Source organism: Oncorhynchus kisutch, linkage group LG17, assembly GCF_002021735.2.
Source record: "Oncorhynchus kisutch isolate 150728-3 linkage group LG17, Okis_V2, whole genome shotgun sequence".
Lineage (NCBI taxonomy): Eukaryota > Metazoa > Chordata > Actinopteri > Salmoniformes > Salmonidae > Oncorhynchus > Oncorhynchus kisutch.
The window spans coordinates 81,766,455-81,793,611 of record NC_034190.2 but is presented as its reverse complement, the minus strand read 5'-3'; the positions used below and the strand labels follow the sequence as shown (position 1 = coordinate 81,793,611).

General features: G+C 43.4%; 1 protein-coding gene across 1 annotated transcript; it reads left to right on the top strand.

Annotated features, from left to right (window-relative positions):
* The first annotated feature begins 1,326 nt into the window (after positions 1-1,326).
* On the top strand, positions 1,327-22,524 carry LOC109908384 (solute carrier family 25 member 33). The gene is made up of 7 exons (XM_031794791.1): positions 1,327-1,871; positions 9,206-9,388; positions 15,000-15,077; positions 17,504-17,604; positions 19,379-19,445; positions 20,461-20,741; positions 21,124-22,524. Exons 1-7 carry the CDS (start codon positions 1,828-1,830, stop codon positions 21,324-21,326), a joined length of 957 nt encoding a protein of 318 aa, XP_031650651.1. The 5' UTR covers positions 1,327-1,827; the 3' UTR covers positions 21,327-22,524.
* Positions 22,525-27,157: the final 4,633 nt, after the last annotated feature.

Sequence of the window (27,157 nt, the reverse complement as noted above, 5' to 3'; positions counted from 1 at the left end):
GTAGTTAGAAAATAACTGTTTGGACCTGAATTGCAAAATATTTCAGAGGTGCTCACTCAGAGTTGACCTTTTCTTCATCACTGGAAGAGCTAATGGTTGAGTTTGATTTAATTTAAATGTTTTCAAACAGGGTTGTCAAACTTTGATAATTTCTTGATTATTATAATTTAAGAAAAAATGTATTTTTACCTTTTAACATCAATTATCTAAAAACGCATAAAATCTTGATGTACTCACTTAGTACACTGGCTAAGTGAAAGTAGATGTTAAGGTTTTATCACCCTTATTTCCACCTACCCAGTTCTTTCTTATCAGTAACCTGGACTAATAAAAGGGCAGGATAGGACATCAGATCCACTCCTTTGGGTATGTTGTTTAATTGGATAAATGATTTATCTCTCTCCGTGGTCAACTGTTCTGTCAATCTTCTTTCCATAAATAAATAGAGGCCCCCACTTGTATCGTTGCCAGACCTCTCCACGTCACCGTCAACTCCCCCGACCAGCCCCTATGACGTTGATTCTTCCGAATTTGATTACTGTTCTCCTAGCAGCAGGATATTATCTTTTGCTGGCATGATCGCGGATTTTTTTTCAACACAAGAGTCCCCTTGCAAATAAACACTAAACTGGGAATATCATATATATTTTTTGTTGCATTGCACTACAGTGCAATACAACTGTTTTTCACAGCACTGAAACCACCTTTGAAAAAATAAATGGATAATTTGACATATCTTAATTTTTCATAGTGTATTTATGTCAGCATTTCTTTTGAAAGTTTACACAAATACTGTTATGTTGAAAACATTTGTGTAGGCTATATTTAAAGAAATACACTTAATGAAATACAAATGTGTTATTGGACATACTCAATAGAGTCTGCAGAACTTAAATGGGTCTCTTGTGCTGAGCAAAGAGTTTAATACAGAGTGCTGGTGAGTCCTTAAAGGCTCTGCATGGTCTTGTGCTTAGCGGTGCAGAGCAATTGTGAAGGAAGTTGTCATGGAAGTAAGTTTGTGTTTATACAGGATGTACTGCCACCACCTACCGTCAACCAATCATGTCAATGCAGAGCTATACAAAGCCCTCCAAGCTGTCTAAGCCCTCCGCATTGTTAAACCATTTGAGAGGCACACGGCGATGCAGTACGGAGCTTGATTTGGCTGTTGCATGCCTCTGGAGGCTCCACAATCGTGTCACACCTTCCATACGAAGCCTCCAACCACCTTTTCAGATCAAGCATAAATTGGCTTTAACTCCACCCACTCTATTCACTGCAATGCAATACACGGTATATGGTATACTTATTGACTCCAGTCCCCCTCCCAAACTAACCACATTCGGTTAGTAGAGACTACTGGGTATTTTCCAACCCACTTTAACTCAGATAGGTAGAAAAGTTTTCCCTCTACAGCCCAATATTCTCAACATACCAATGTCAATTTTTTTTCATTATTTGTCTTTAAAAAATGTTTTCAAAAACATATTTTATATTTGTTTTCAGAAATGACTTATTAAATGTTTTATATTGGCACAATAAAAGTGGCCATTGATTATTTTTTTATGAGGTATCCAGATTGCAATGTTTTCAAATGCAGGCTATTATTTTGAAGGTTTCTTCGTTACCATACGAAAAAACTGACATGATCGTTTGTGCTGCTGGCAGAATTAGTAATCAGAGTTTGGAAACGCTTCAGAGACCGCCGGCTGGACGACTGGCTAGTGACAGCAGCTGACAAGCAAGATAAACCACATTTTCGCCTCTGACTTGTAGAGATTACATTTACGAGAAGACAAAGAAGATTATGGTTAGATTTTTTTAAACATGGCACATAATAATAATACGCTATTACATCTCTTCGCAGGCGGGTAAGTGTTCCTTTTACGACATTTAATTGTTTAATTTTTATCTAGCTAGCATTAGCATAGCTGAATATCTATATTTTGTAATAGTCTAGCGGCTTCTGCTTTTGTCCTGGTAAATTTATGTTAGCTATTATGTTAGATTGATGGGTTACTCGGCACCTTGCGTTGTCGTTTTAAGATATTTGTGCCACATCTTGACCAAACGAGTCATATTCTCACTAAACCGAAATGTGTTTAACAAGCTAACGTTACTCTCCCCCCTCCACTCAAGGAGTGAGAAGGCCTCGCTACAGCATGAGGTTGCGACCTAACTCTAATGGTGAACAGTGTGATTTTAACAATTTTGCCAAAGATTTCAGAAAAGTATTTTTTAACTGGCTAACAAGTGTTTATTGTATCATTCGTCTAGTTATTCAATGTCAGGTGGCCCAACTATTGTCCTTCTCACTGCTAGCATGCTAGCTAGGCTAATCAAACCGGATATAAATTTTTATGAATCGTCTATCCCGACTGGCGTTAATAAACAGTTAGCTAACTTTAAAAAAAAATATATATATATAGTGAAAATCCTAGCCATTTACAATGACCTCTATTTCTACGAAGGTCCGTAGCACTTGAGCTATGAACTCGAATACAACATTCAAGAGTATTACTGTTTTATATTTGATGTGGCATTAGTTAACTGGCAAGTGTCGCAGTCTATTCTGACCTTAGAATATGTCCTCGAGTTACATAATCGTTCCCCAGTCAATTAGTCATCCATGTAAAGTGCTGCAGCTAGCAAGCTATCTCGTTTTAGCTACTGCAGCTTAGCATAGAGGAATCTACTATATTTATAGCTAGCGATATATTTATTATATTCTAAGATGTATAAAAAAAAAAAGATCAAAAGTAACCTAAAATGTATTTGAGCTAATATGTAGCTAGCAATTCATGAGAAAAATATTATCCGGCTTAAACTTGGAAGTTTATAAAGATTTTTTCTTTTGGAAGCTAGCAGGACTATTTGACACTCAAGGTCACCCATTGACAGCCATTGGTAAAGCACTATTCAAAACCTAGAACTGATAATCCATTTAGTTGGGGATATATGATCCTGTATTGGACCCATAGAGAAATAGAAATGCAAGTCATATAGTTATGTCTATATAGGCCCTATATTTCATAGAACAGCCAATGTTAAGACGTGCCATAGTGGTGAGGATAATGGTAATAACGCTTACTTTATTTATAAAATCAGAACATAATAATAATAGCCCATCTGTATACAGCCCATCTATCTACCTCATCCCCATACTGTATTTATTTATTTAGCTCTTTTTGCACCCCAGTATCTCTATTTGCACATCCATCTTTTGCACATCTACCATTCCAGTGTTTAATTGCCATATTGTAATTACTTCGCCACCATGGCCTATTTATTGCCTTAACTCCCTTATTTGACCTAATTTGCACTCACTGTATATAGACTTTGTTTTCTATTTCTACTGTATTATTGACTGTATGTTTTGTTCATTCCATGTGTAACTCTGTTGTTGTATGTGTCAAACTGCTATGCTTTATCTTGGCCAGGTTGCAGTTGCAAATGAGAACTTGTTCTCAACTAGCCTACCTGGTGAAATAAAAAATGACCGTTGAAAAAAATAATATTAGTCGCTATAGTAGAATAGAGCAAATATCATAAGTGACAAGCTCACACTGAATCCCATTTATTTTGGGATTGAGATCCAAGAGTCTAGCCTGCCTTTCCAAGCTGCACACTGACTGCAGACATAACATCAAGAACTGTATTTACAGAGGCTGTTACATGCCATGGTCTCTTCTGAGCTAGTAAATGTTTTTAATGGTGGCTTCTGGTTTCACATTTGAACTGATTCAAAAATGTTAACTTTGGTTGTCTGGAGGACACCATGATATGGCCTTTTGCCATACCGTGTTTAGTATGCATATCACTGTCACACGTAGGGTTATGCAACTCTGTCTCGTCCACAGTATGTTTTTCTCATTGCGTCCCAGACGGCTAGGAGATGCTTATGATAAGCCGAGTGAATGGATAGCTATTTGTTTGTTATTGGAAGCAACTGCATTTGGCACAATGTGCCCTTTAGACATCTAGTCACTCTGACTTGAGCTCCAGAGTTCCTCTGTGGAGATACGAGAGAACCTTCCAGAAGGACAACCATGTCTGTAGCACTCCACCAATCAGATGTGATATATCAGAAATTGTCTAATATAATTGTCAATCTAAAATATTATCATATAATTATACATAATTTATACCAGTTTGATCCGTCTAAATAGCCTCTTAAAAAATAGGTAACATACTATAAATGTCTCTGAGTACAGTTACATGCACACAGTAATGCGATTTATTTTGGAAAGTCAGATTAATGTAAGTTTGATTTAAACTTTGACATGCTTTGTAAGAGGAACGATTCCCCCTAATACTCCTGTTTTTACATGGACATATCTGAAATCAGGCTACCTTATGTCACTTTGATAGATGTGGAAGACCATCTAAATAAATGTTCTTCCACAGCCTTGCATGTTATTTTTGGGAAGCGTTTATTTATTTTTTGTTTTGAGTTTGGACATATAAAGTTTGTGAAAACGACTTCTAGTTCAGTTGTTCCGAACTCACTTCAGTCACGCTAAAGGAGGCTGGTGCTAACACGTGCGCAGTACAAATTAAACGCACATTTAAAAAAAATACAATAAAAAAATAAAAACGTTTTGCATGTCCTAATCATTTGAAAGATTACTCATAAAACCAGGTTTTTAATCGGGGTATGTTTACTTAGGTTTTTTGACCTTACGCCGGTTTTAAGATAAAGGCACGGTGTAAGGTGTCTTCAGCCGATGTTAGTTTATGGGTGAGGATTTAACGGAATTGTTTGAATGGAATGTTGGCATATTGGCGGTTCATTTGAAAATTTGAATCATTAACGGTATCGTTCTTAAAACTGGCAGGCTAGCTTTGGTATAACATATACAGTGCAGATTAATTCCTCAAATTCATTATTTTACACTATTTTATCACAGCGCTGGCAAACCATGGTTGACGAGTTCCCTGACCAAAACAGCCGACCTAAATTTGTGTCAAACATATCCGGCCTGCGGGTGGTTTGAGTAAAAAAATATATAATATTAAACTGAACAAAAATATTTTTAAAATTGTTTATTTATTTATTTAACCTTTTATTTAGCCAGGCAAGTCAGTTAAGAACAAATTCTTATTTTCAATGACGGCCTAGGAACAGTGGGTTAACTGCCTGTTCAGGGGCAGAACGACAGATTTGTACCTTGTCAGCTCGGGGTTTGAATTTGCAACCTTCCAGTTACTAGTCCAACGCTCTAACCACTAGGCTACGCTGCCGCAACATGCACAAATAAAAAAATATTTTTGAGTTATAGTTCATATAAGGAAATCAGTCAATTGGAAAAATGATTTAAGCCCTAATCTATGGATTTCAACACGACTGGGCAGGGGTGCAGCCATGAGTGGTCTTGGGAGGGCATTGGCCCACCCACTTGGCAGCCAGGCCCAGCCAATCAGAATTGGTTTTTCCCCACAAAAGGGCTGTATTACAGACAGAAACACTCCTCAGCATGTCTTGCGCCTCCCGTAGTCTTGTCTGTGTGGCGTTGTTACACGTGGTCTGCGGTTGTAAGGCTGGTTGGACTTACTGCCAAGTTCTCTAAAACGACGTAGGAGGCAGCTTATGGTAGAGAAATTAACATAAAATTATCTGGCAACAACTCTGGTGGACATTCCTGCAGTCAGCATGCCAATTGTCCGCTCCCTCATCTTGAGACGTGGCATTGTTGTGTGACAAAACGGCACATTTTAGAGTAACCCTTTTGTCCCCAGCATAAGCTGCACCTGTGTAATGATCATGCTGTTTAATCAGCTTGATATGCCATACCTGTCAGGTGGATGGATTATCTTGGGAAAGGAGAAATGCTCACTAACAAGGATGTAAACAAATTTAAGAGGTTCTTATGAGTATGGAACATTTCTAGGTTTTTATTTATTTCATCTCATGAAACATGGGACCAACAATTTACATGTTGCGTTTTATATTTTTGTTCAGTGTGTGAAAATGTGTGTGTGTGTAGATACACATTGTATTCGGAAGGTATTCAGACCCCTTCAGTTTCCACATTTTGTAACGTTACAGGCTCATAATGTTTTATTTTTTATTTTTACTAATCTACACACAATACCCCATAATAACAAAGCAAAAACAGTTTTTTTTGAAAAATTTCCAATGGAAATATCACATTTACGTAAGTATTCAGACCATTTTACTTAGTACATTGAAGTACCTTCGGCAGCGACTACATCCTCGAGTCTTCTTGGGTATGACGCTACAAGCTTGGCACACCTGTATTTGGGGGAGATCCTCTCATTCTTCTCTGCAGATCCTCTCAAGCTCTGTCAGGTTGGATCGGGAACGTCGCTGCACAGCTGTTTTTAAGTCTTTCCAGAGATGTTTCGATCGGGTTCAAGCCCTGGCTCTGGGACGTTTAGAAATTTGTCCCAAAACCACACCTGTGTTGTCTTGGCTGTGTGCTTCGGGTCGTTGTCCTGTTGGAAGGTGAACCTTCGCCCCAGTCTCAGGTCCTGAGCGCTCTGGAGCAGGTTTTCATCAAGGATCTCTCTGTGCTTTGCTCCATTCAACTTTCCTTTGATCCTGACTAGTCTTCCAGTCTCTGCCTCTGAAAAACATCCCCACATTATGATGATGCTGCCACCACCATGCTTCACCGTAGGGATGGTGCCAGGTTTCCTCCAGACGTGTCGCTTGGCATTCAGGCCAAATAGTTCAATCTTCTTTTCATCAGACCAGAGAATCTTGTTTCTCATTGTCAGTCCTTTTGGCAAGCTGAGGAGTGGCTTCCGTCTGGCCACTACCATAAAGGCCTGATTGGTGGAGTGCTGCAGAGATGGTTGTCCTACTGGAAGGTTCTTCCATCTCCACAGAGGAGCTCTGTCAGAGTGACCATCGGGTTCTTGGTCACGTCCAAGAGCAGGCCCTTCTCCGCCGATTGCTCAGTTTGGCCGGGCGGCCAGCTCTAGGAAGAGTCTTGGTGGTTCCAAAATTCTTCCATTTAAGAATGATGGGGGCCACTGTGTTCTTGGGGACCTTCACTGCTGCAGACATTTTTTTGAGACCCTTCCCCAGATCTGTGTCTCAACAATCTTTTCTCAGAGCTGTACGGACAATTCCTTCGACATCATGGCTTGGTTTTTGCTCTGACATGCACTGTCAACTGTGAGACCATATATAGACAGGTGTGTGCCTTTCCAAATCATGTCCAATAAATTGAATTTAACACAGGTGGACTTCAATCAAGTTGTAGAAACATCTCAAGGATGATCAATGGAAACACAATGCACCTGAGCTCAATTTTGAGTCTCATAGCAAAGGGTCTGAATACTTATGTAATTAAGGTTTTCTGTTTTAATGTTAATATATTTGTAAAAAATGTCTAAACCGGTTTTTGCTTTGTCATTATGGGGTGTTTTGTGTAGATTGATGGAGGATTAAAAAATATATATATATTTTTTTTAGAATCAGTCTTTAATGTATCCACACAATACCTCATGTCAGTGGAATAATGTTTACAAATCAATAAAAAATAAAAAATAAGGTGGTAAAAATGTCCTCAAGAACCACAAAAAATGACGTACACCCACTGTGTGCTACTTAACATGATTTTTGAATGACTTCCTCATCTCTGTTCCCCACACATTAAATTATATTTAAGGTCCCTCAGTCTAGCAGTGAATTTCAAACGGATTCAACCAAAAAGACCAGGGAGGTTTTCCAAAGCCTTGCAAAGAAGGACACCGATGGGTAAAAATGTACAAAATACATTGAATATCCCTTTAGAGCATGGTGAAGACATTAATTACACTTGGTGTATCAATACACCCAGTCACTACAAAGATACAGGCATCCTTCCTAACTCAGTTGCCGGAGAAGAAGGAAACCGCTCAGGGATTTCACCAGAGGACCAATGGTGGACTTTAAAACAGTTACATAGTTTAATGGCTGTGATGGTAGAGCTGAGGATGGATCCTCTTGAAATTCTGTGATAAGACTTGAAAATGGCTGTCTTGCAATGATCAACAGCCAAGTTGGCAGAGCTTGAAGACTTTTTAAAAATCCAGGTGTGCAAAGCTCTTAGACTTACCCAAAAAGACTCGCAAGCTGTAATTGTTGCCAAAGGTGATTCTAGCATGTGTTTTACTCAGGGTTGTCAATACTTATGTAAATTAGATTTTAAATACATTTGAAGAAATATCCATAAACATGTTTTCACTTTGTCATTATGGGGTATTGTGTGTAGATGGCCAAGGGATTTTTTGTTGAAAAAAAATTTGATATTCAATTTATTTAACACAACAACAACATGTGGAAAAAGTCAAGGGATATGAATACTTTCTGAAGGCACTGTATGTTTTTATTATATATATATTTTTTAAATCACTAAAACCAAATCTGAACAGTGTCTAGCTCGCTAATAATCACCAAAACGGCAAGAAAATAACCTCTGGACCTCGTTGAAGACGGAATGCTTGCCCCCTAGGGGCAAAATGAATCTAATTCTCACACCTTGTCTTAGATGGACAGGGGTTGTATAGAGAGGTTAATATCTTCTGTGACGCAAGACTATTCCTCACTTCTTTTTTTTTTTTAGGTCATCATTTAGGTCAAATGAAGTGCGTGATTTGGACATTTTTAAACGGCTATGTCTTACAGCCTAAGCCTACCTCTTCTCTCTCTAGCTTTTAGTCAAATTAGAGCTTCTTGGTTCAATGACCTTTTGTGCCAGATGTGTATAGAGTCAATGTGAGAGCCTGTTCATTACACTGTCTCTTTTAGTTATGCCATAAAAGTACTGCGCGGCTGCTACTGTTATGTAAATTGATGGTAAATTACATTCCCTGAGAGGGGGAGAAATAAAATAAATTCTCACTGATAACACTGCAACAGACAGCGGGTCTACTTCACCCGGTATAATCATAGCACACTACAAATTGGACAAATGTAAATAGGTGTTTTTGTATTTTTATAGTCTACCATGCCCTGACAAAAGGCTGGTTCAGGTACGTAAGGGCAACAACTAAGGCTCTCCACTTCCTGAAATCTCTTTGACCTCCAATGATGATGGAAAGGATTACCAATCTCCATTGCCATTTGCCGTGTTATTATTAATGTTTTGCTAATCTCTGTGTAGATGTTGTAAACCTGACTTTTTAAATGACCTGAGATTAGTGTATATATTATAAATGTTACTGTATTTTCCCATCTTTCTCTCTGCAGATGTAGCGGCACGGTGGGAGCCATCGTGACTTGTCCTTTGGAGGTGCTGAAGACCAGGCTGCAGTCGTCAGGCCTCGCGCTCCGGCCCGTGTTCCAGGTCCAACTGGGCACGCTCAATGGTACTGGGGTCATCAGACCAGGCTCGGGCACCGTTACGCCACCTGGCCTGCTGCAGGTCTTACGGTAAGGGTTTGTCCCTTTTCTTATTCCTAGCGTGTGGCTAGTCTACTATGGGTCTTACGGTAAGGGGTTGTCCCTCCTCATTAGCTTGGGGCTAGTCTACTATGGGTCTTACGGTAAGGGGTTGTCCCTCCTTATTATATTGGGGCTAGTCTACTATGGGTCTTACGGTAAGGGGTTGTCCCTCCTTATTATCTTGGGGCTAGTCTACTATGGGTCTTACGGTAAGGGGCTCTTATAAGTGTGGGGCTGCTACTACAGGTCTCGTGGTAATGGTTTCACCATGTTGTGTACAGTGCTGTGAAAAAGTATTTGTCCCCTTTCTGATTTTCTATAAATTTTGATACGGAATGTTATCAGATCTTCAGCCAACCGCTAATATTAGATAAAGGGAACCTGAGTTTTTCCAAATAAAAAAACTAATATACTTAATTAAATAAAATAAAGTTATTCAACACCCAACTCCTCAGTTTGTATTTTTTTATGGATCCCCATTAGTTCCTGCCAAGGCAGCAGCTACTCTTCCTGGGGTTTATTATGGATCCCCATTAGTTCCTGCCAAGGCAGCAGCTACTCTTCCTGGGGTTTATTATGGATCCCCATTAGTTCCTGCCAAGGCAGCAGCTACTCTTCCGGGGGTTTATTATTGATCCCCATTAGTTCCTGCCAAGGCAGCAGCTACTCTTCCTGGGGGTTTATTATGGATCCCCATTAGTTCCTGCCAAGGCAGCAGCTACTCTTCCTGGGGGTTTATTATGGATCCCCATTAGTTCCTGCCAAGGCAGCAGCTACTCTTCCGGGGGTTTATTATGGATCCCCATTAGTTCCTGCCAAGGCAGCAGCTACTCTTCCGGGGGTTTATTATGGATCCCCATTAGTTCCTGCCAAGGCAGCAGCTACTCTTCCTGGGGTTTATTATGGATCCCCATTAGTTCCTGCCAAGGCAGCAGCTACTCTTCCTGGGGTTTATTATGGATCCCCATTAGTTCATGCCAAGGCAGCAGCTACTCTTCCTGGGGTCCGGCAGAATTAAAGCAGTTCTACAATTTTAAATATAAAAAAACATTACAATACAAGCGTTACAGAATTCACAACACACTGTGTCCCCTTGGACCCCTGCTCAACTACCTACAACACAAAATCCATGTGTGTGTGTGTGTGTGTTTGTTCCTATGTTTGTGTTGCTTCACACTCCCCACTTTAAAATCTGATTCTACTGCTTGCATCAGTTACCTGATGTGGAATAGAGTTCCATGTAGTCATGTCTTTATGTAGTTTCTGTGCGCCTCCCATAGTCTGTTCTGGACTTGGGGACTGCGAAGAGACCTCTGGTGGCATGTCTTGTGTGGTATGTACAGGTGTCTGAGCTGTGTGCTAGTCGTGTAAACAGACAGCACGGTACTTTCAACATTTCAATACCTTTTACACATATAAGTAGTGATGAAGTCAATCTCTCCTCTACTTTGAGCCAGGAGAGATTGACATGCATATGATACATTTTTAGCTCTCTGTGTACATCCAAGGCCTAGACGTGCTGCCCTGTTCTGAGCCAATTGCAATTTTCCAAAGTCCCTCTTTGTGGCACCTGACCACACGACTGAACATTAACCCAGGTGTGATAACTAGGGCCTGTAGGACCTGCCTTAGGTTGAGGTTTAGTGTTTAGTAAATTATTTGTCCCTAATACTATGCTTTTAGTTTTTAATATTTAGGACTAACTTATTCCTTGCCACCCGTTCTGAAACTATCTGCATCTCTTTAAGTATTGCAGTCATTTCAGTTGCTGTAGTGGCTGATGTGTATGAGTCATGCCAGTGGCATGTCGTTAAAGATTGAAAAAAGGAAGGGGCCTAGACAGCTGCCCTGGGGAATTCCTGATTCTACCTGGATTATGTTTGAGGCTTCCATTAAAGAACACCCTCTGTGTTCTGTTAGACAGGCAATGCTTTATCCACAGTATAGCAGGGGGTGTAAAGCCATAACACAGCAGTTTTACCAGCAGCAGATTACAATCAATAATGTCAAAAGCTGCACTGAAGTCTAACAAATCTGATCGATAATGTCACAATAATGTAAAAAAAAAGACTGAAGTCTAACAAAACAGCCTCCCACAATCTTTTTATCAGCAACTTCTTTCAGCCAATCATCAGTTATTTGTGTAAGTGCTGTGTTTGTTTAATGTCCTTCCCTTATAAGCATGCTGAAAGTTTGTCAATTTGTTTACTGTAAAATAATGTTGTATCTGGTCAAACACCCAAAACATTTTGGTCTGTTTGAGCCAGTAAAGGGGCTTTACTATTCTTAGGTAGTGACTTTTGCTTCCCCCCACGACACTTTCTAGTAGGCTAGGATTGAAAAGCAGGCTAACGGGAGTGGCAATATCATCCCCAATATCATCCTCAGTCATTTTCCATCCAAGTTGTCAGACCCCGGTGGCTTGTCATTGTTGATAGACAATACTTTTTTCACCTCTTCCACACTCACTTTACAGAATTTGAAATTACAATTCTTGTTTTTAATAATTTAGTGAGATATATACTTGGATGTGTAGTGTCAGCATTTGTTGCTTGCATGTCATGCCTACGTTTGCTAATCTTGCCAACTACTTTAAGGAATATTTAAATATCTGTCAATCCTTTTTCCTCGTCAATCCACTCGGATTTAAGTGTTCAGTAATTTTCTTAATGGGTGCATGCTTATTAGTAACTGGAATAAGCAATTTCATAATGTGTTAACACATTGATCTTAACTTCTTATGGCTGCAATCCCGTTAAACGGGATAATTGTCATCAACAACCGCTTAATTGCATAGCGCCACATTTAAATAATATTACAAAAAATGTTTATTCATGAAATCACAAGTGCAATATAAGAAAACACAGCTTAGCCTTTTGTTAATCCACCTGTGTCAGATTTTGAAAAAATGCTTTACAGCGAAAGCAATCCAAGCGTTTGTAAGTTTTAACGATCAACAAAACATTATGCACACCTAGTATCAAGTAGTTGGGTCACAAATCAGAAAAGCAATTAGTAAATTAGCATTAGTAAAGATGTGATCAATCCATGTTGATTTCATTCCTCTGCTGTTTGTTGCTACTCTGGTAGGTTGACTGATAACCTGAACCAGGTTGCAGGCACTGGTTACAGTTTGAAGCTTTGTCTTGAGTGGCCAGCCTGATGAAAGCTAGTTCATATTTAAACCCCCTAGAGAATATACCTCCTCTATTGGTATCACATACATTCTCAAGCATTTCATACATATTATCCAGATACTGACTGTTATCACTTGGTGGTCTATAGCAGTTTCCCACCAGAACGGGCTTTAAGTGAGGCAGATGAACCTGTAGCCATATTACTTCAACAGTATTTAACATTATCCAGATACTGACTGTCTATAGCAGCTTCCCACCAGAATGGGCTTTAGGTGAGGCAGATGAACCTGTAGCCATATTACTTCAACAGTATTTAACATTATCCAGATACTGATTGTTAGCACTTGGTGTTCTATAGCAAATTCCCACCAGAATGGGCTTTAGGTGAGGCAGATGAACTTGTAGCCATATTACTTCAACAGTATTTAACATGAGATCCTCTCTAATCTTTACAGGAATGTGGATCTGTATATAAACAGCAACTTGTTGTGACATCTTTAGCTGCAATGACTCCAACTAAACGCTTCCTGTAGTTGTTGATCAGTCTCTCACATCACTGTGGAGGAAGTTTGGCCCACTCTTCCATACACAACTGATTTAACTCGAGAGACATTTGTGGGTTTTCAATCATGAGCTGTTCCTTTCAAGTCCTGCCACAACATCTCAATTGGAATTAGGTCTCGACTTTGACTGGGCCATTCCAAAACGTAAAAATGTGTTGCTTTTTAACCATTTCCATGTAGACTTGATTTGTGTGTTTTGGATCATTGTCTTGCTGCAGAATGTAGCAATCGGGATCTGTGGTTGTGCCAGGCCACCCACGGGGCTGCCAGGCCACAAGGAATAACTAGGCTAAGAATGTTTTGTCCTATGGTCCCAGGTCAGAAGTAGTGTACTGTAGGGCATAGGGTGCCATTTGGGATGCTGCTCTAGTTGTGTGAATAGGCCTGTGTCTTTACTCTACCACTCCGTCTAAAGAGGAGGAAACGAGCCCGCCTCCACCCTGTCTGACGAGGGCCCGCCTCCACCCTGTCTGACGAGGGCCCGCCTCCACCCTGTCTGACGAGGGCCATTACTGTTATCCTGTTTTATACACAAAAACTAGAGAATAAAGATAGCTCTATCTTGTTCTAATCTAAGAGCTGTTTGCCAGCTGTGGGGAACGCACGCACTGACGCACAGTGCAGCGAGGACACTTATGTAAGTGCTGATGGCACCTGTGGAAATGTCCCTCACCCCCGAGGCCCAGGGAGGGTTGCCTCCGACCACAGACTGGGTGAGAGTGATGGCGTGACTGTGCCTCTGCCAAATTGAACACGAGGAGGAAGCCGTGCCGACTGACATCCCGAAATGTGGTCTGTGGTTTCTCATGTTTCTCGCCTCAAGGGTTTAGTGCCGGAGGCCTTTTGCTGAATGTGACTGAACCAGTCTGGACTGGACTTAGCTGAATGGTTCAGAGGGGAATGGCTCAAATAGTATTGTCAACCTGTTCACCCAGTGCAGTTTTAAAAATGTTTACCTTTTGAAACTGACCAACAATGGCATTTTGGAGGTGAGCCATTGAAATTCTAAGTGACTCTACAACCTTCAAGCATCCATTTTTAGTTAATTTCACCAATAATTGTTGTGAATGAAACTCTTCTCTCCAAAATCCTTGTTTATCCAGTGTTGTCTGTTGTGACAGTAGAAGGTTGCTTGAAGGTTGTGGCTCACTGGCTCACTTCCAAACGCCGTTGTTGGTCAGTTTTAAAGGTAACATGTTAACTCTTTAAACTCTTGTAAATCCATAACATGTTATGACTAAACAGGATAACTTTTAAAATCCTTTATTTACTTGGCCTGAAGGGTGTTTTATCCATTTGAACAAAATGACATCGTTACAGTGTGGGAAAACAACCATTGGGATTAACCGTGTCCTTTTTAAATAAATACAAATCTGCCTTTACAGCAGAGTGCAGGACGAATGCATCAGTCCTGTTGTGTCCCTGTGTGTCTACTCACCTGGCCTATTTGTCTGCTACGGGACTAAGTGTGTGTGTGTGTGTGTGTGTGTGTGTGTGTGTGTAAAGTCAATCCCACAGAGGCGACGGAGTTCACAGTGCATCTCCAGTTTCAAAGGGTATACTGGGTTGAGAGTAGGGTCTTGTCTTGGCCAAAACCGTAGTCCTGTGATATGGAGGGGAGGGGAGGGGAGGGGGGGGGGGGAAATCATATCACGATTAATTCACTGAATTATCACTAACGATTCAATTTAACAATATACCCATGGCAGTACATGCTGTGTTGCTAATGCAGACGTCAGATTGACTTGTGGAGTGACCATGCAGCATCCTGAACCCTACCACAGTTGTCCCTACTACTGAATCCACGTCCTAAATAGATGTTCTTGTCATTCAAACATAACATTTTTTTTAAAAAGTGTATATTCAATTAACTGGTTGGTTTTTCTTCCCTTTTTCTAGGTCAATTCTAGAAAAAGAGGGACCAAGGTCGCTTTTCCGGGGACTGGGTCCCAATCTTGTTGGGGTGGCCCCTTCAAGGTAAGCCTGCTAAATGAGACACGGACTGCATTTGAAAGGGTGGATTCGTTTTGGTGTAAGTAATGTTTGGGTGTGGATGTGTTTTTGTATGTCCACACCCGTAACAGCCTACAGACTTACCCTTTTATCATGTCATTACCAAGGACCGGCTTTTAGACTGCAACATGTTATTACTGCTGTGTTGCGAGGGAGGACGGCGGGGCGGGGCGAGGGAGGACGGCGGGGCGGGGCGAGGGAGGACGGCGGGGCGGGGCGAGGGAGGACGGCGGGGCGGGGCGAGGGAGGACGGCGGGGCGGGGCCAGGGAGGACGGTCCGGCGGGGCGGGGCGAGGGAGGACGGTCCGGCGGGGCGAGGGAGGACGGTCCGGCGGGGCGAGGGAGGACGGTCCGGCGGGGCGGGGGAGGACGGTCCGGCGGGGCGGGGGAGGACGGTCCGGCGGGGCGGGGCGAGGGAGGACGGTCCGGCGGGGCGGGGCGAGGGAGGACGGTCCGGCGGGGCGAGGGAGGACGGTCCGGCGGACCGGCGGGGTGAGGTAGGACGGACCGGCGGGGCGGGGTGAGGGAGGGAGGACTGGCGAGGGAGGGAGTACCGGCGAGGGACCGGCGGGGCGACTGACCTGCGAGGCGAGGGAGGACAGACCGGCGGGGCGAGGGACGACGGACCTGCGGGGCGGTGCGAGGGAGGATTGACCTGCGGGGCGAGGGAGGACGGACCGGCGAGGGAGGACGGACCTGCGGGGGCGAGGGAGGACGGACCTGCGGGGGCGAGGGAGGACGGAGGGGTGAGGGAGGGAGGGAGGACTGGCGAGGGAGGGAGTACCGGCGAGGGAGGGTGGGGCGAGGGACCGGCGGGGCGAGGGACGACTGACCTGGGGGCGAGGGACGACTGACCTGGGGGCGAGGGAGGACGGACCGGCGGGGCGAGGGACGACGGACCTGCGGGGCGAGGGAGGACAGACCTGCGGGGCGGTGCGAGGGAGGATTGACCTGCGGGGCGGGGCGAGGGAGGACGGACCGGCGAGGGAGAACGGACCGGCGAGGGAGGACGGACCGGCGGGGTCGAGGGAGGACGGACCGGCGGGGTCGAGGGAGGACGGACCGGCGGGGTCGAGGGAGGACGGACCGGCGGGGTCGAGGGAGGACGGACCTGCGGGGGCGAGGGAGGGCGGGGCGAGGGAGGACGGAGCGGCGGGGCGAGGGAGGACGGAGCGGCGGGGCGAGGGAGGACTGGGTGAGGGGGTGAGGGAAGACGGCCTTATTCTAAAATGTATTAAATCGTTTTTTCCCCCATCATCAATCTACACACAATACCCCATAATGACACAGCAAAAACAGGTTTTTAGAAATGTTTGCAAATGTATTTAAAGTAAACAACTGAAAAATGACATTTACAAAAGTATTCAGACCTTTTGCTCTGTGCTTTGCTGAAGCTCCTTTGGCAACGATTACAGCCGCTAGTCTACAGAATGTGGTGAAGGTGAAGGGGTCTGAATACTTGCCGAATGCACCGTATACAGTCCTCACTAAGGGGTTTGTCTGTCCCTCTCTCTCTACATTATACCATCGCCCAACTTACAGGCGCTGCCATTCAGATAGATAAGACATGTTTACACTCCTTGAGTTTGTACAGTAATGTAGTATCCATCCTCAGTAAGCAGGGTGGGAATGGGGGGTGGGGGTGTCACTGGAAACTCACCAACGTACCGCCAAAACGATTTCACTCCCAGAAATAGTTAGCATGGTGGCGGGTCAGCTGGCCCCACGCTATCAGCCAGCTGACCCACGCCGTCAGCCAGCTGACCCACGCCGTCAGCCAGCTGACCCACGCCGTCAGCCAGCTGACCCACGCCGTCAGCCAGCTGACCCACGCCGTCAGCCAGCTGACCCGCCCCCATGCCGTCAGCCAGCTGACCCGCCCCCATGCCGTCAGCCAGCTGACCCGCCCCCATGCCGTCAGCCAGCTGACCCGCCCCCATGCCGTCAGCCAGCTGACCCATGCTATCAGCCAGCTTCCAAACCCTGCCTGGCATTCAGAATGAGAATAGCACTAGTCCAGACCCATCTCTCTCTCTCGACTACCCCCGTGGCCTGCCTCGGTGCTTATTCAACCCATTCTGCTGCTGCCTGTGACACACACTGTATGGGACGGACTGTTCCAGAAGCATAGCAGACTGCTCTGGACAGGACACACGTGGCACGCTTTGCTGGCTCTGTCAAAGGCTGCTGCTACTGCTTCACAGGTTTCGGGCAGCACCTGGCCATGTGCTGTTACATAAAGGCACGCTGCCGTTTTATAAAACACAGTGAAAGATGGACACCTACTTACTGAGAAAGATACATTTGTTTAAACATTTTAAAGAGGGAATCTGATTTTGTCCACTCACCCTTATCTTTTTTTTTTTTTGTCTTCTGTCTTTTTCTTGTAGAGCTATTTATTTTGCTGCCTACAAGAAGTCTAAGGAGATGTTCAATGGCTTCTTCGTCCCCAACAGTGGAGTGGTGCACATGTCCTCGGCTGGCTGTGCAGGTGAGACCGTCTGAAGCAAACCACGGTGACCCCAGCGCCTGTGGGAGCACTCTACCCTCATTCTATATGAAACACAAAGCAATAGAGCCAAAGCAATGAGCTCCTGAGTTGGGGAAAATCTTGTGCAATACACTGATGCATATCTTGTATTCAAGATCCTAAATGGACTGGCTCCTCCCCCTCCAATCAGTACTTTTGTTAAACAAAAGAAACTAACCTATGGCAATAGATCCACTAGGTCTGCCATGAGAGGTGACTGTATAGTTCCCTTAAGGAAAAGCACCTTTAGTAAATCTGCTTTCTCTGTGAGAGCTTCCCATGTCTGGAATACACTGCCTTCAGACACATATAACTGCACCACCTATCACACTTTCACAAAATGCATGAAGACCTGGCTAAATGTCAATCAGATTTGTGAACATGGTCCCTAGCTGTGTGTTGCCGCTTTCCATGTTGTCTGTTGTCTGTAGCTTGTGAGGTGTGGAAACACTTTGTTGCTTTTATGAATTTTGTCTTGCTGCTTTTTGTTCTATGTTGCTCTGTCTGTATGCTACGTCATGCTTGTTCTATGTTTCTCTGTCTGTATGCTACGTCTTGCTTGTTCCATGTTGCTCTGTCTGTATGCTACGTCTTGCTTGTTCCATGTTGCTCTGTCTGTATGCTACGCCTTGCTTGTTCCATGTTGCTCTGTCTGTATGCTACGCCTTGCTTGTTCCATGTTGCTCTGTCTGTATGCTATGTCTTGCTTGTTCCATGTTGCTCTGTCTGTATGCTACGTCTTGCTTGTTCCATGTTGCTCTGTCTGTATGCTACGTCTTGCTTGTTCCATGTTGCTCTGTCTGTATGCTACGTCTTGCTTGTCCCATGTTGCTCTGTCTGTATGCTACGTCTTGCTTGTTCCATGTTGCTCTGTCTGTATGCTACGTCTTGCTTGTCCCATGTTGCTCTGCGTGTGCTTACTGCTCAATGATTGTCTGTATTGTAATTAAAAACCTGCCCAGGGACTGCTGTTGAAAATTAGCCGACTGGCTAAAACCTGCACTTTTACTGAAACGTTGATTTAATGTGCACTGTCCCTGTAAAAAAATAAACGAAATAAATATGTAGGTTCTACGCCTGCTGGGTAAACCATGTAGGTTCTACGCCTGCTGGGTAAACCATGTAGGTTCTACGCCTGCTGGGTAAACCATGTAGGTTCTACGCCTGCTGGGTAAACCATGTAGGTTCTACGCCTGCTGGGTAAACCATGTAGGTTCTACGCCTGCTGGGTAAACCATGTAGGTTCTACGCCTGCTGGGTAAACCATGTAGGTTCTAAGCCTGCTGGGTAAACCATGTGGGTTCTAAGCCTGCTGGGTAAACCATGTGGGTTCTAAGCCTGCTGGGTAAACCATGTAGGTTCTACGCCTGCTGGGTAAACCATGTAGGTTCTACGCCTGCTGGGTAAACCATGTTAGGTTCTAAGCCTGCTGGGTAAACGGCAGTAAAGTTTTTGTTGCGCCCAACTGTGGTGATTTTTTTTGCCATTTTGTCCACTAAAATGTATATTTATTTATTTATTCTTTAACTATATATTTATTTATTATATAACTCTATAACTATGTGTTGTATAATGATTGAATTTCTGCTCTGTCAGGAATCCTGGAGGATTTGTCCTTCCTGACCTTCTGTTCTTTCCCTGAACTCTCATCCAGAGATATAAAATGAACTCTGTCCCTTTCTCTTGCTCCATCCAGTGATACGACATAACTCTCTGTTTCTACTTCCTGTTTCAGCCTTTGTTACAAACTCCCTCATGAACCCCGTCTGGATGGTTAAGACCAGGATGCAGCTGGAGAGGAAGTATGCACATTTATATTATTCAACCGTTCTTACTTCCTTGTTTAATTTACTTTTATGAAGTCTCTTTTTAAAAGCTTTTTACAGGCTTTTAATGCAGACATATTTTAGATACTAGTTTTGTACTAATGGAGTCAGAACATTCATTAAAAGGGTTGCTGTAGGTAGTGTGTAATTACAGTTCTGTCACCACCACCATTTGAATGTGATCTTTGATGGGCCCCCATCTTGGCTGCTGTCCTGTCCTTGGGTTACGCAGTTTGCGTGGTGTAATGTGACCGGGCAGATCCATAAATACCCTAGCTGCTGACGCATTAGGCTGCGTTGGAGGAAGAGGCTATATTTACACAGAATCTGTATCCCAAATGGCGCCCTATATAGGGGCACTACTTTTTGACCAGAAACATGTTCCAAAGTAGTGACCCTATGTAGGAAATGAGGTGGCGTTTGGAACGCATGGAGCAATAGAACTATGTGACACGCATGTCTGGTGACCTATTTACCCTGCAGACTTGTTCATATAGGTAGTCACTCAAACTATAGTTAACTGGTGGGGAGGGAGGGGTTATTTGGTAGATGGAAAAATAGGAATATATATTTAAATTGTATCATGCTAAATGCACATTTCATAAACTTTATTATTTTATTTTTTTAAGTAACAGTGGACATTACAATACAGGATGTCTCTTGATTTTTTGTCACATGACTGGAGTGTGAGGTATGACACTTGTTCTGCTTGAGGTTGTGTTGTTTACTGGCTATGGTGGCCTTGACCTGACACCTCTGTTCTTGGTCATCTGCATTAGGGCACACCTTCACGAAAAAATATAGCGAAACCATTCTTATAGAACAAGTTCAAATAGTAGGTTACCACCCACAAAATGACGTTCCTGCAGGAAAATGTTTTTCTGATCCAATTTAACCTCTTCTCTAAATCTTCTGCCAAAAACATACTTTTTTGATACCTGCTGATGTAGTTTTTTTTTTTTAGATCAATACTGACCGTCTTTTCCTCCAGGGTACGAGGGGAGAAGAAGACGAATGCTCTGCAGTGTGCCCGTTACGTTTACAAGACCGAGGGCATGAGAGGTTTCTACCGGGGTCTGACGGCGTCCTACGCTGGCATCTCCGAGACCATGATCTGTTTCCTCATCTACGAGACGTTGAAGAAACGCCTGAACGAAGCGCGCTTCACGTCGCCGAACAGCGAAACGGAAAAAGGGGCGTCGGATTTCCTAGGCCTGATGATGGCGGCTGCTTTCGCTAAGGGTTGTGCTTCTTGCATAGCCTACCCACACGGTAAGCATGGGGATTCATGGGTAGGAATCAAATAAATGCTATTAACTTGTCATACCACACCTCAAACTACAACAACACACATTGACATAAGAGGCAAAACAGCTTTTAATTGACGATGGCCCGATCTACAACTGTCTACTGTACAGTAGCACAGCATACACCCATGACTCAATGTTAACTTGAGTGAGAAACCTTTAGTAAAACTCAACATCTGGGATTATGTTGAGTTCGTATCTGGGATTCCGTCTTTAGTCAAAATACTCTGTAAACCGCATTCAAAATCACCTTTTTAATTCTAATTCATCTTAATTTCTCCCCTTCTCTCTCTCTCTCTCTCTCTCTCTCTCTCTCTCTCTCTCTCTGCATCTCTTCCATTCGTCAGAGGTGATTCGGACAAGGCTGCGAGAAGAGGGCAGCAAATATCAGTACTTCTTCCAGACAGCACGGTTGGTGGCAGTGGAGGAGGGCTACGCTGCGTTTTACAGAGGACTCATTCCTCAGCTTATCAGACAGATCCCCAACACAGCCATCGTCCTCTCCACCTACGAACTCATTGTCCACCTGATGGGAGACTCCTCGCAGTAATCGACAACAACAACGGCGACGACAACAACATGGTAGCTAAGGAAAAGACCAGTTTTGGTCGGCCCATCCTAGATGGAAGGGCAACACAATGTAGTTATATCCCAAGGCACGTTGGGCAAGAAAGAGACAATTGTGAAATTGCAGAATTTCTGTTTTGTTGGAAAGACTGGTTTAGAGACTGTTGGTTTCTCTTGAGGGAATTTGAAGGCAGGTTTTACTGTTATCCAATGAACTGTAACTGATTTTTAGGATACATCCTAAATAGCAAACTATCCCCTATTTAGTGCACTACTTTTGACCAGGGTCCATAGGGCTCTGGTCAAACGTAGTGCACTTTATAAAGGGGCCATTTTGGACTCATTAACTTTTTTTTTTTTTTTCATTGAAGCATGTTATTTAGAAGTTGTTCAGAAGAATTTAAACTCCTCAAGAATTGTGGTACTACTGACAGGACAACTCTAGCCTGAGTCCCAGATCTGTTTGTGTTGTATCGCCAACTCCATTGCTGTCATGAGTTGAGTTGGCAAGACGGCACAAACGTATCTGGGATTCAGGCTAGGACCATATGAGAATAACTGTAGTTGTTTTCATACAAGATAAAGGGGTCATCTGAATAGAAGAATATTGTTTTAAATTGGAACTAAATTATTTTGTATTTTTTTGTTATTATGTTGTCTGACTTTCTCTGATGCTTATAAATGTTGAATGTCCAAAAGATCAGTCAAGGTCTTGGGCTACAGGTTATATAATTTTATGCTAATTAAGGAAGATCAAGGCATAGCTAGAATTTGTTCCTTGCGAGCCACCACACACCATCCATCATGATAGTTCCTGCTTATTCATTTACTACCATAGTGATTTTTGAAGTGTAATTTTTAATTATTTTCCATGACAAATACAGGTTAATTTATATATTGTGTTAGAGAACATAATCGTCTTTTTCTTTTCTTTTTACACTATAATGACAACGTGAAAGCTTATTTGACCAGTGGCTCAATAAAATTCAGCTTAAGTGTTCGGTTCATTGTTTTTGAATGGTGTAAAACTACAGTAATCTGGTTGAGAAAGATGGACTGAACTAGTGGTGTTAAGATTTCACTTGGTGGTTTACTGTAAAGGTGCTGACTATGTTAACTGGGTTTCCTCACAGCTTCACAAATCAAACCACGCTTACATAAATTATTTTCACTTGATTGAACCACTATGTCTGATTGAGATTATTACATTACTGTACCTTGAAGGGTACATATTAGCGATTGTCTATTCATCGTTATCTAGTAAAATACTGTAAAGTAGTAGATTTAGTGGATTTGGAATGCAATCCCATATGGGTTTGTATCCCAGTCTTAACATTTTAATTGTGATTATAATATACTGTATCAGTACTTATCACTATTCATACAGTGAATGAATTAATGTTTTCATGTCAAATTGCCAATTGGCAACCCATCATTTATGGGATGAATTGACACAAACAAACTTTACAATTCACTGAGGTCATTTGGTTGATAATTCTTCCGTGTGTTCTCTGCAGGGTGCGTTGCATAAAGAGTGAACAAATTCAATACATAATAGTAAACAAGGTTATCAAAACTAATTATATCACCTAGAGCAGTAAAATAATATAACCTCGGCAAAAATGGAAATGTCCTCTGTTTAATTTCAGGAAACTTAACGTGTTTAAATATGTGTATCAACAACAGACACAAACTGAGCCAGTTCCACAGACATGTGACCAACAGAAATTGAATAATGTGTCCCTGAACGAAGGGAGGGTCAAGATCAAAAGTAACAGTCAGTATCTGGCGTGGCCACCAGCTGCATTAAGCACTGCAGTGCATCTCCTCGTGGACTGTACCAGATTTTCCAGTTCTTGCTGTGAGATGTTACCCCACTCTTCCACCAAGGCACCTGCAAGTTCTCAGACATTTCTGTGGGCAAGGGCCCTAGCCCTCACCCTCCGATCCAACAGGTCCCAGATGTCCTCAATGGGATTGAGATCCGGGCTCTTCGCTGGCCATGGCAGAACTCAGAAATCACGCACAGAACGAGCAGTATGGCTGGTGGCATTGTCATGCTGGAGGGTCATGTCAGGATGAGCCTGCAGGAAGGGTACCATATGAGGGTGGAGGATGTCTTCCCTATAACGCACAGCTTTGAGATTGCCTGCAATGACAACACGCTCAGTCCGATGATGCTGTGACACACCGCCCCAGACCATGACGGACCCTCCACCTCCAAATCGATCCCGCTCCAGAGTACAGGTCTCGGTGTAACGCTCATTCCTTCGACGATAAATGTGAATCCGACCATCACCCCTGGTGAGACAACTGACTCGTCAGTGAAGAGCACTTTTTGACAATCCTGTCTGGTCCAGCGACGGTGGGTTTGTGCCCATAGTAATGTCTGGTGAGGACCTGCCTTACAACAGGTGTTTTTCAGAGTCAGTAGAAAGGCCTCTTTGGTGTCCTCTAAGTTTTCATAACTGTGACCTTAATTGCTTACCGTATGTAAGCTGTTAGTGTCTTAACGACCGTTCCACAGGTGCATGTTCATTAATTGTTTATGGTTCATTGAACAGGCATGAGAAACCGCATTTAAACCCTTTACAGTGAAGATCTGTGGACTTATTTTGATTTTTACAAATTATCTTTGAAAGACAGGGTCCTGAAAAAGGGATGTTTCTTTTTTTGCTGAGTTTACATCCGTACAAATACAGAAAAATTAAACACGGCATTTGAACCCAGTCTGGCACAAAAAGAAGATTCAAATGAGAGACAAGCCTATACACAATCTATTTACACCTCCGGTCAAAAGTTTTAGAACAGCTTCTCATTCAAGGATTTATCTTTATTTTTACTATTTTCTACTTTGTAGAATAATAGTGAAGACATCAAAACTATGAAATAACACATATGGAATCATGTAGTAACCAAAAAAGTGTCAAACAAATCCAAATATATTTTTCATTTAGATTCTTCAAAGTAGCCACCCTTTGCCTTGGTAACAGCTTTGCAAACTCTTGGCATTCTCTCAACCCAAAAAAATAAAGAAAAGCCCATGAATGAGTAGGTGTGTCCAAACTTTTGACTGGTACTGTATATGGCTACATGTACACCCGCTTGCACACAGATAGCTTCTCTTTTTGGCACAGAAGATAGACTATTTTCCTCTACAATTTGTGCTTGGTTAGTCCCACTGAGGTATATACACTGCTCAAAAGAATAAAGGGAACATTTAAACAACACAATGTAACTCCAAGTCAATCACACTTCTGTGAAATCAAACTGTCCACTGAGGAAGCAACACTGATTGACAATAAATTTCACATGCTGTTGTGCAAATGGAATAGACAACAGGTGGAAATTATAGGCAATTAGCAAGACACCCCCAATAAAGGAGTGGTTCTGCAGGTGGTGACCACAGACCACTTCTCAGTTCCTATGCTTCCTGGCTGATGTTTTGGTCACTTTTGAATGCTGGTGGTGCTTTCACTCTAGTGGTAGCATGAGACTGAGTCTACAACCCACAGAAATGGCTCAGGTAGTGCAGCTCATCCAGGATGGCACATCAATGCGAGCTGTGGCAAGAAGGTTTGCTGTGTCTGTCAGCGTAGTGTCCAGAGCATGGAGGCGCTACCAGGAGACAGGCTAGTACATCAGGAGACGTGGAGGAGGCCGTAGGAGGGCAACAACCCAGCAGCAGGACCGCTATCTCCACCTTTGTGCAAGGATGAGCAGGAGGAGCACTGCCAGAGCCCTGCAAAATGACCTCCAGCAGGCCACAAATGTGCATGTGTCTGATCAAACGGTCAGAAACAGACTCCATGAGGGTGGTATGAGGGCCCGACGTCCACAGGTGGGGGTTGTGCTTACAGCCCAACACCGTGCAGGACGTTTGGCATTTGCCAGAGAACACCAAGATTGGCAAATTCGCCACTGGCGCCCTGTGCTCTTCACAGATGAAAGCAGGTTCACACTGAGCACATGTAACAGACGTGACAGAGTCTGGAGACGCTGTGGAGAACATTCTGCTGCCTGCAACATCCTCCAGCATGACCGGTTTGGTGGTGGGTCAGTTATGGTGTGGGATGGCATTTCTTTGGGGGCCGCACAGCCCTCCATGTGCTCGCCAGAGGTAGCCTGACTGCCATCAGGTACCGAGATGAGATCCTCATCCACTGACATACAGTATGATATGGATACATTGTAGCAGAGTAGCTAGTGGTGAAAGAGTGACCTCTGTCTGTAGGATGATGGTCACGCATAGAGAATCCTAATTCCTAATTCTGTAGTCACATGTCAATGACGTCAGAGAAAACAACCTCTGATCAAATAAAATACCCTTTTATTTGATACAACACTTTGTAGACTACCAGTGAAATGCTTACAGGCCTTTCCCAACCAAGAGGAGAGAGGAAAAATACAGACAAAAATAGAAAAAGAATAACACAAGGAATAAATATACAATCAGTAATGATAACTTGGCTATACACACTGGGTACCAGTACCGAGTCGACGTGCAGTGGTACGAGGTAATTGAGGTAGATATGTACATAAAAATCTAATAAAATTTTATTTGTCACATGCACATTCACCTTACAGTGAAATGCTTACTTACAAGCCCTTAACCAACAATGCAGTTTTAAGAAGAAAAAAAAAATGTAAGGGATAAGAATAACAAATAATTAAAGAGCAGCAGTAAAAAAACAATAGCAGGGTACCGGTGTCGAGGTAATTGAGGTAATATGTACATGTTGGTAGTTATTAAAGTGACGATGCATATAACAGAAAGTAGCAGCAGTGTAGAAGGAGGGGGGAGGCATTGCAAATAGTCTAGGTAGCCAAGTCTCATGGCTTGGAGGGTAGAAGCTGTTTTAGAAGACTCTTGGACCTAGACTTGGTGCTCCGGTACCACTTTCCGTGCGGTAGCAGGGGGAACAGTCTATAACTAGGGTGGCTGGAGTCTTTGACAATTTTTAGGGCCTTTCTCTGACACCGCCTGGTATAGAGGTCCTGGATGGCAGGAAGCTTGGTCCTGGTGATGTACTGGGCCGTATGCACTACCCTCTGTAGTGCCTTGCGGTCAGAGGCCTAGCAGTTGCCATACCAGGCAGTGAAGTGAAGCAACCCGTAGTGAAGCAACCCGTCAGGATGCTCTTGGTGGTGCAGCTGTAAAACCTTTTGAGGATCTGAGGACCCATGCCAAATCTTTTCAGTCTCCTGAGGGGGAATAGATTTTGTCGTGCCCTCTTCCCAACGGCCTTGGTGTGCTTGGACCATGTTAGTTTGTTGGTGATGTGGACACCAAGGAACTTGAAGCTCTCAACCTGCTCCACTACAGCCCCGTCGATGAGAATGGGGGCGTGCTAGGTCCTCCTTTTCCTGTAGTCCCCAATCATCTCATTTGTCTTAATCATGTTGAGGGAGAGGTTGTTGTCCTTGCACCACACGGTCAGGTCTCTGACCTCCTCCCTATAGGCTGTCTCATCGTTGTCGGTAATCAGGCCTAACACTGTTGTCATCAGCAAACTTAATGATGGTTTTGGAGTCATGCCTGTCCGTGTAGTCATGAGTGAACAGGGAGTACAGGAGGGGACTGAGCAAGCACCCCCGAGGGGCCGCCATGTTGAGGCTCAGCGTGGCGGATGTGTTGTTACCTACCCTTACCACCTGGGGGCCGCCTGTCAGGAAGTCCAGGATCCAGTTTGCAGAGGGAGGTGTTCAGTCCCAGAGTCCTTAGCTTAGTGATGAGCTTTGAGTGCACTATGGTGTTGAACGCTGAACTGTAGTCAATGAATAGCATTCTCACATAGATGTTCCTTTTGACCA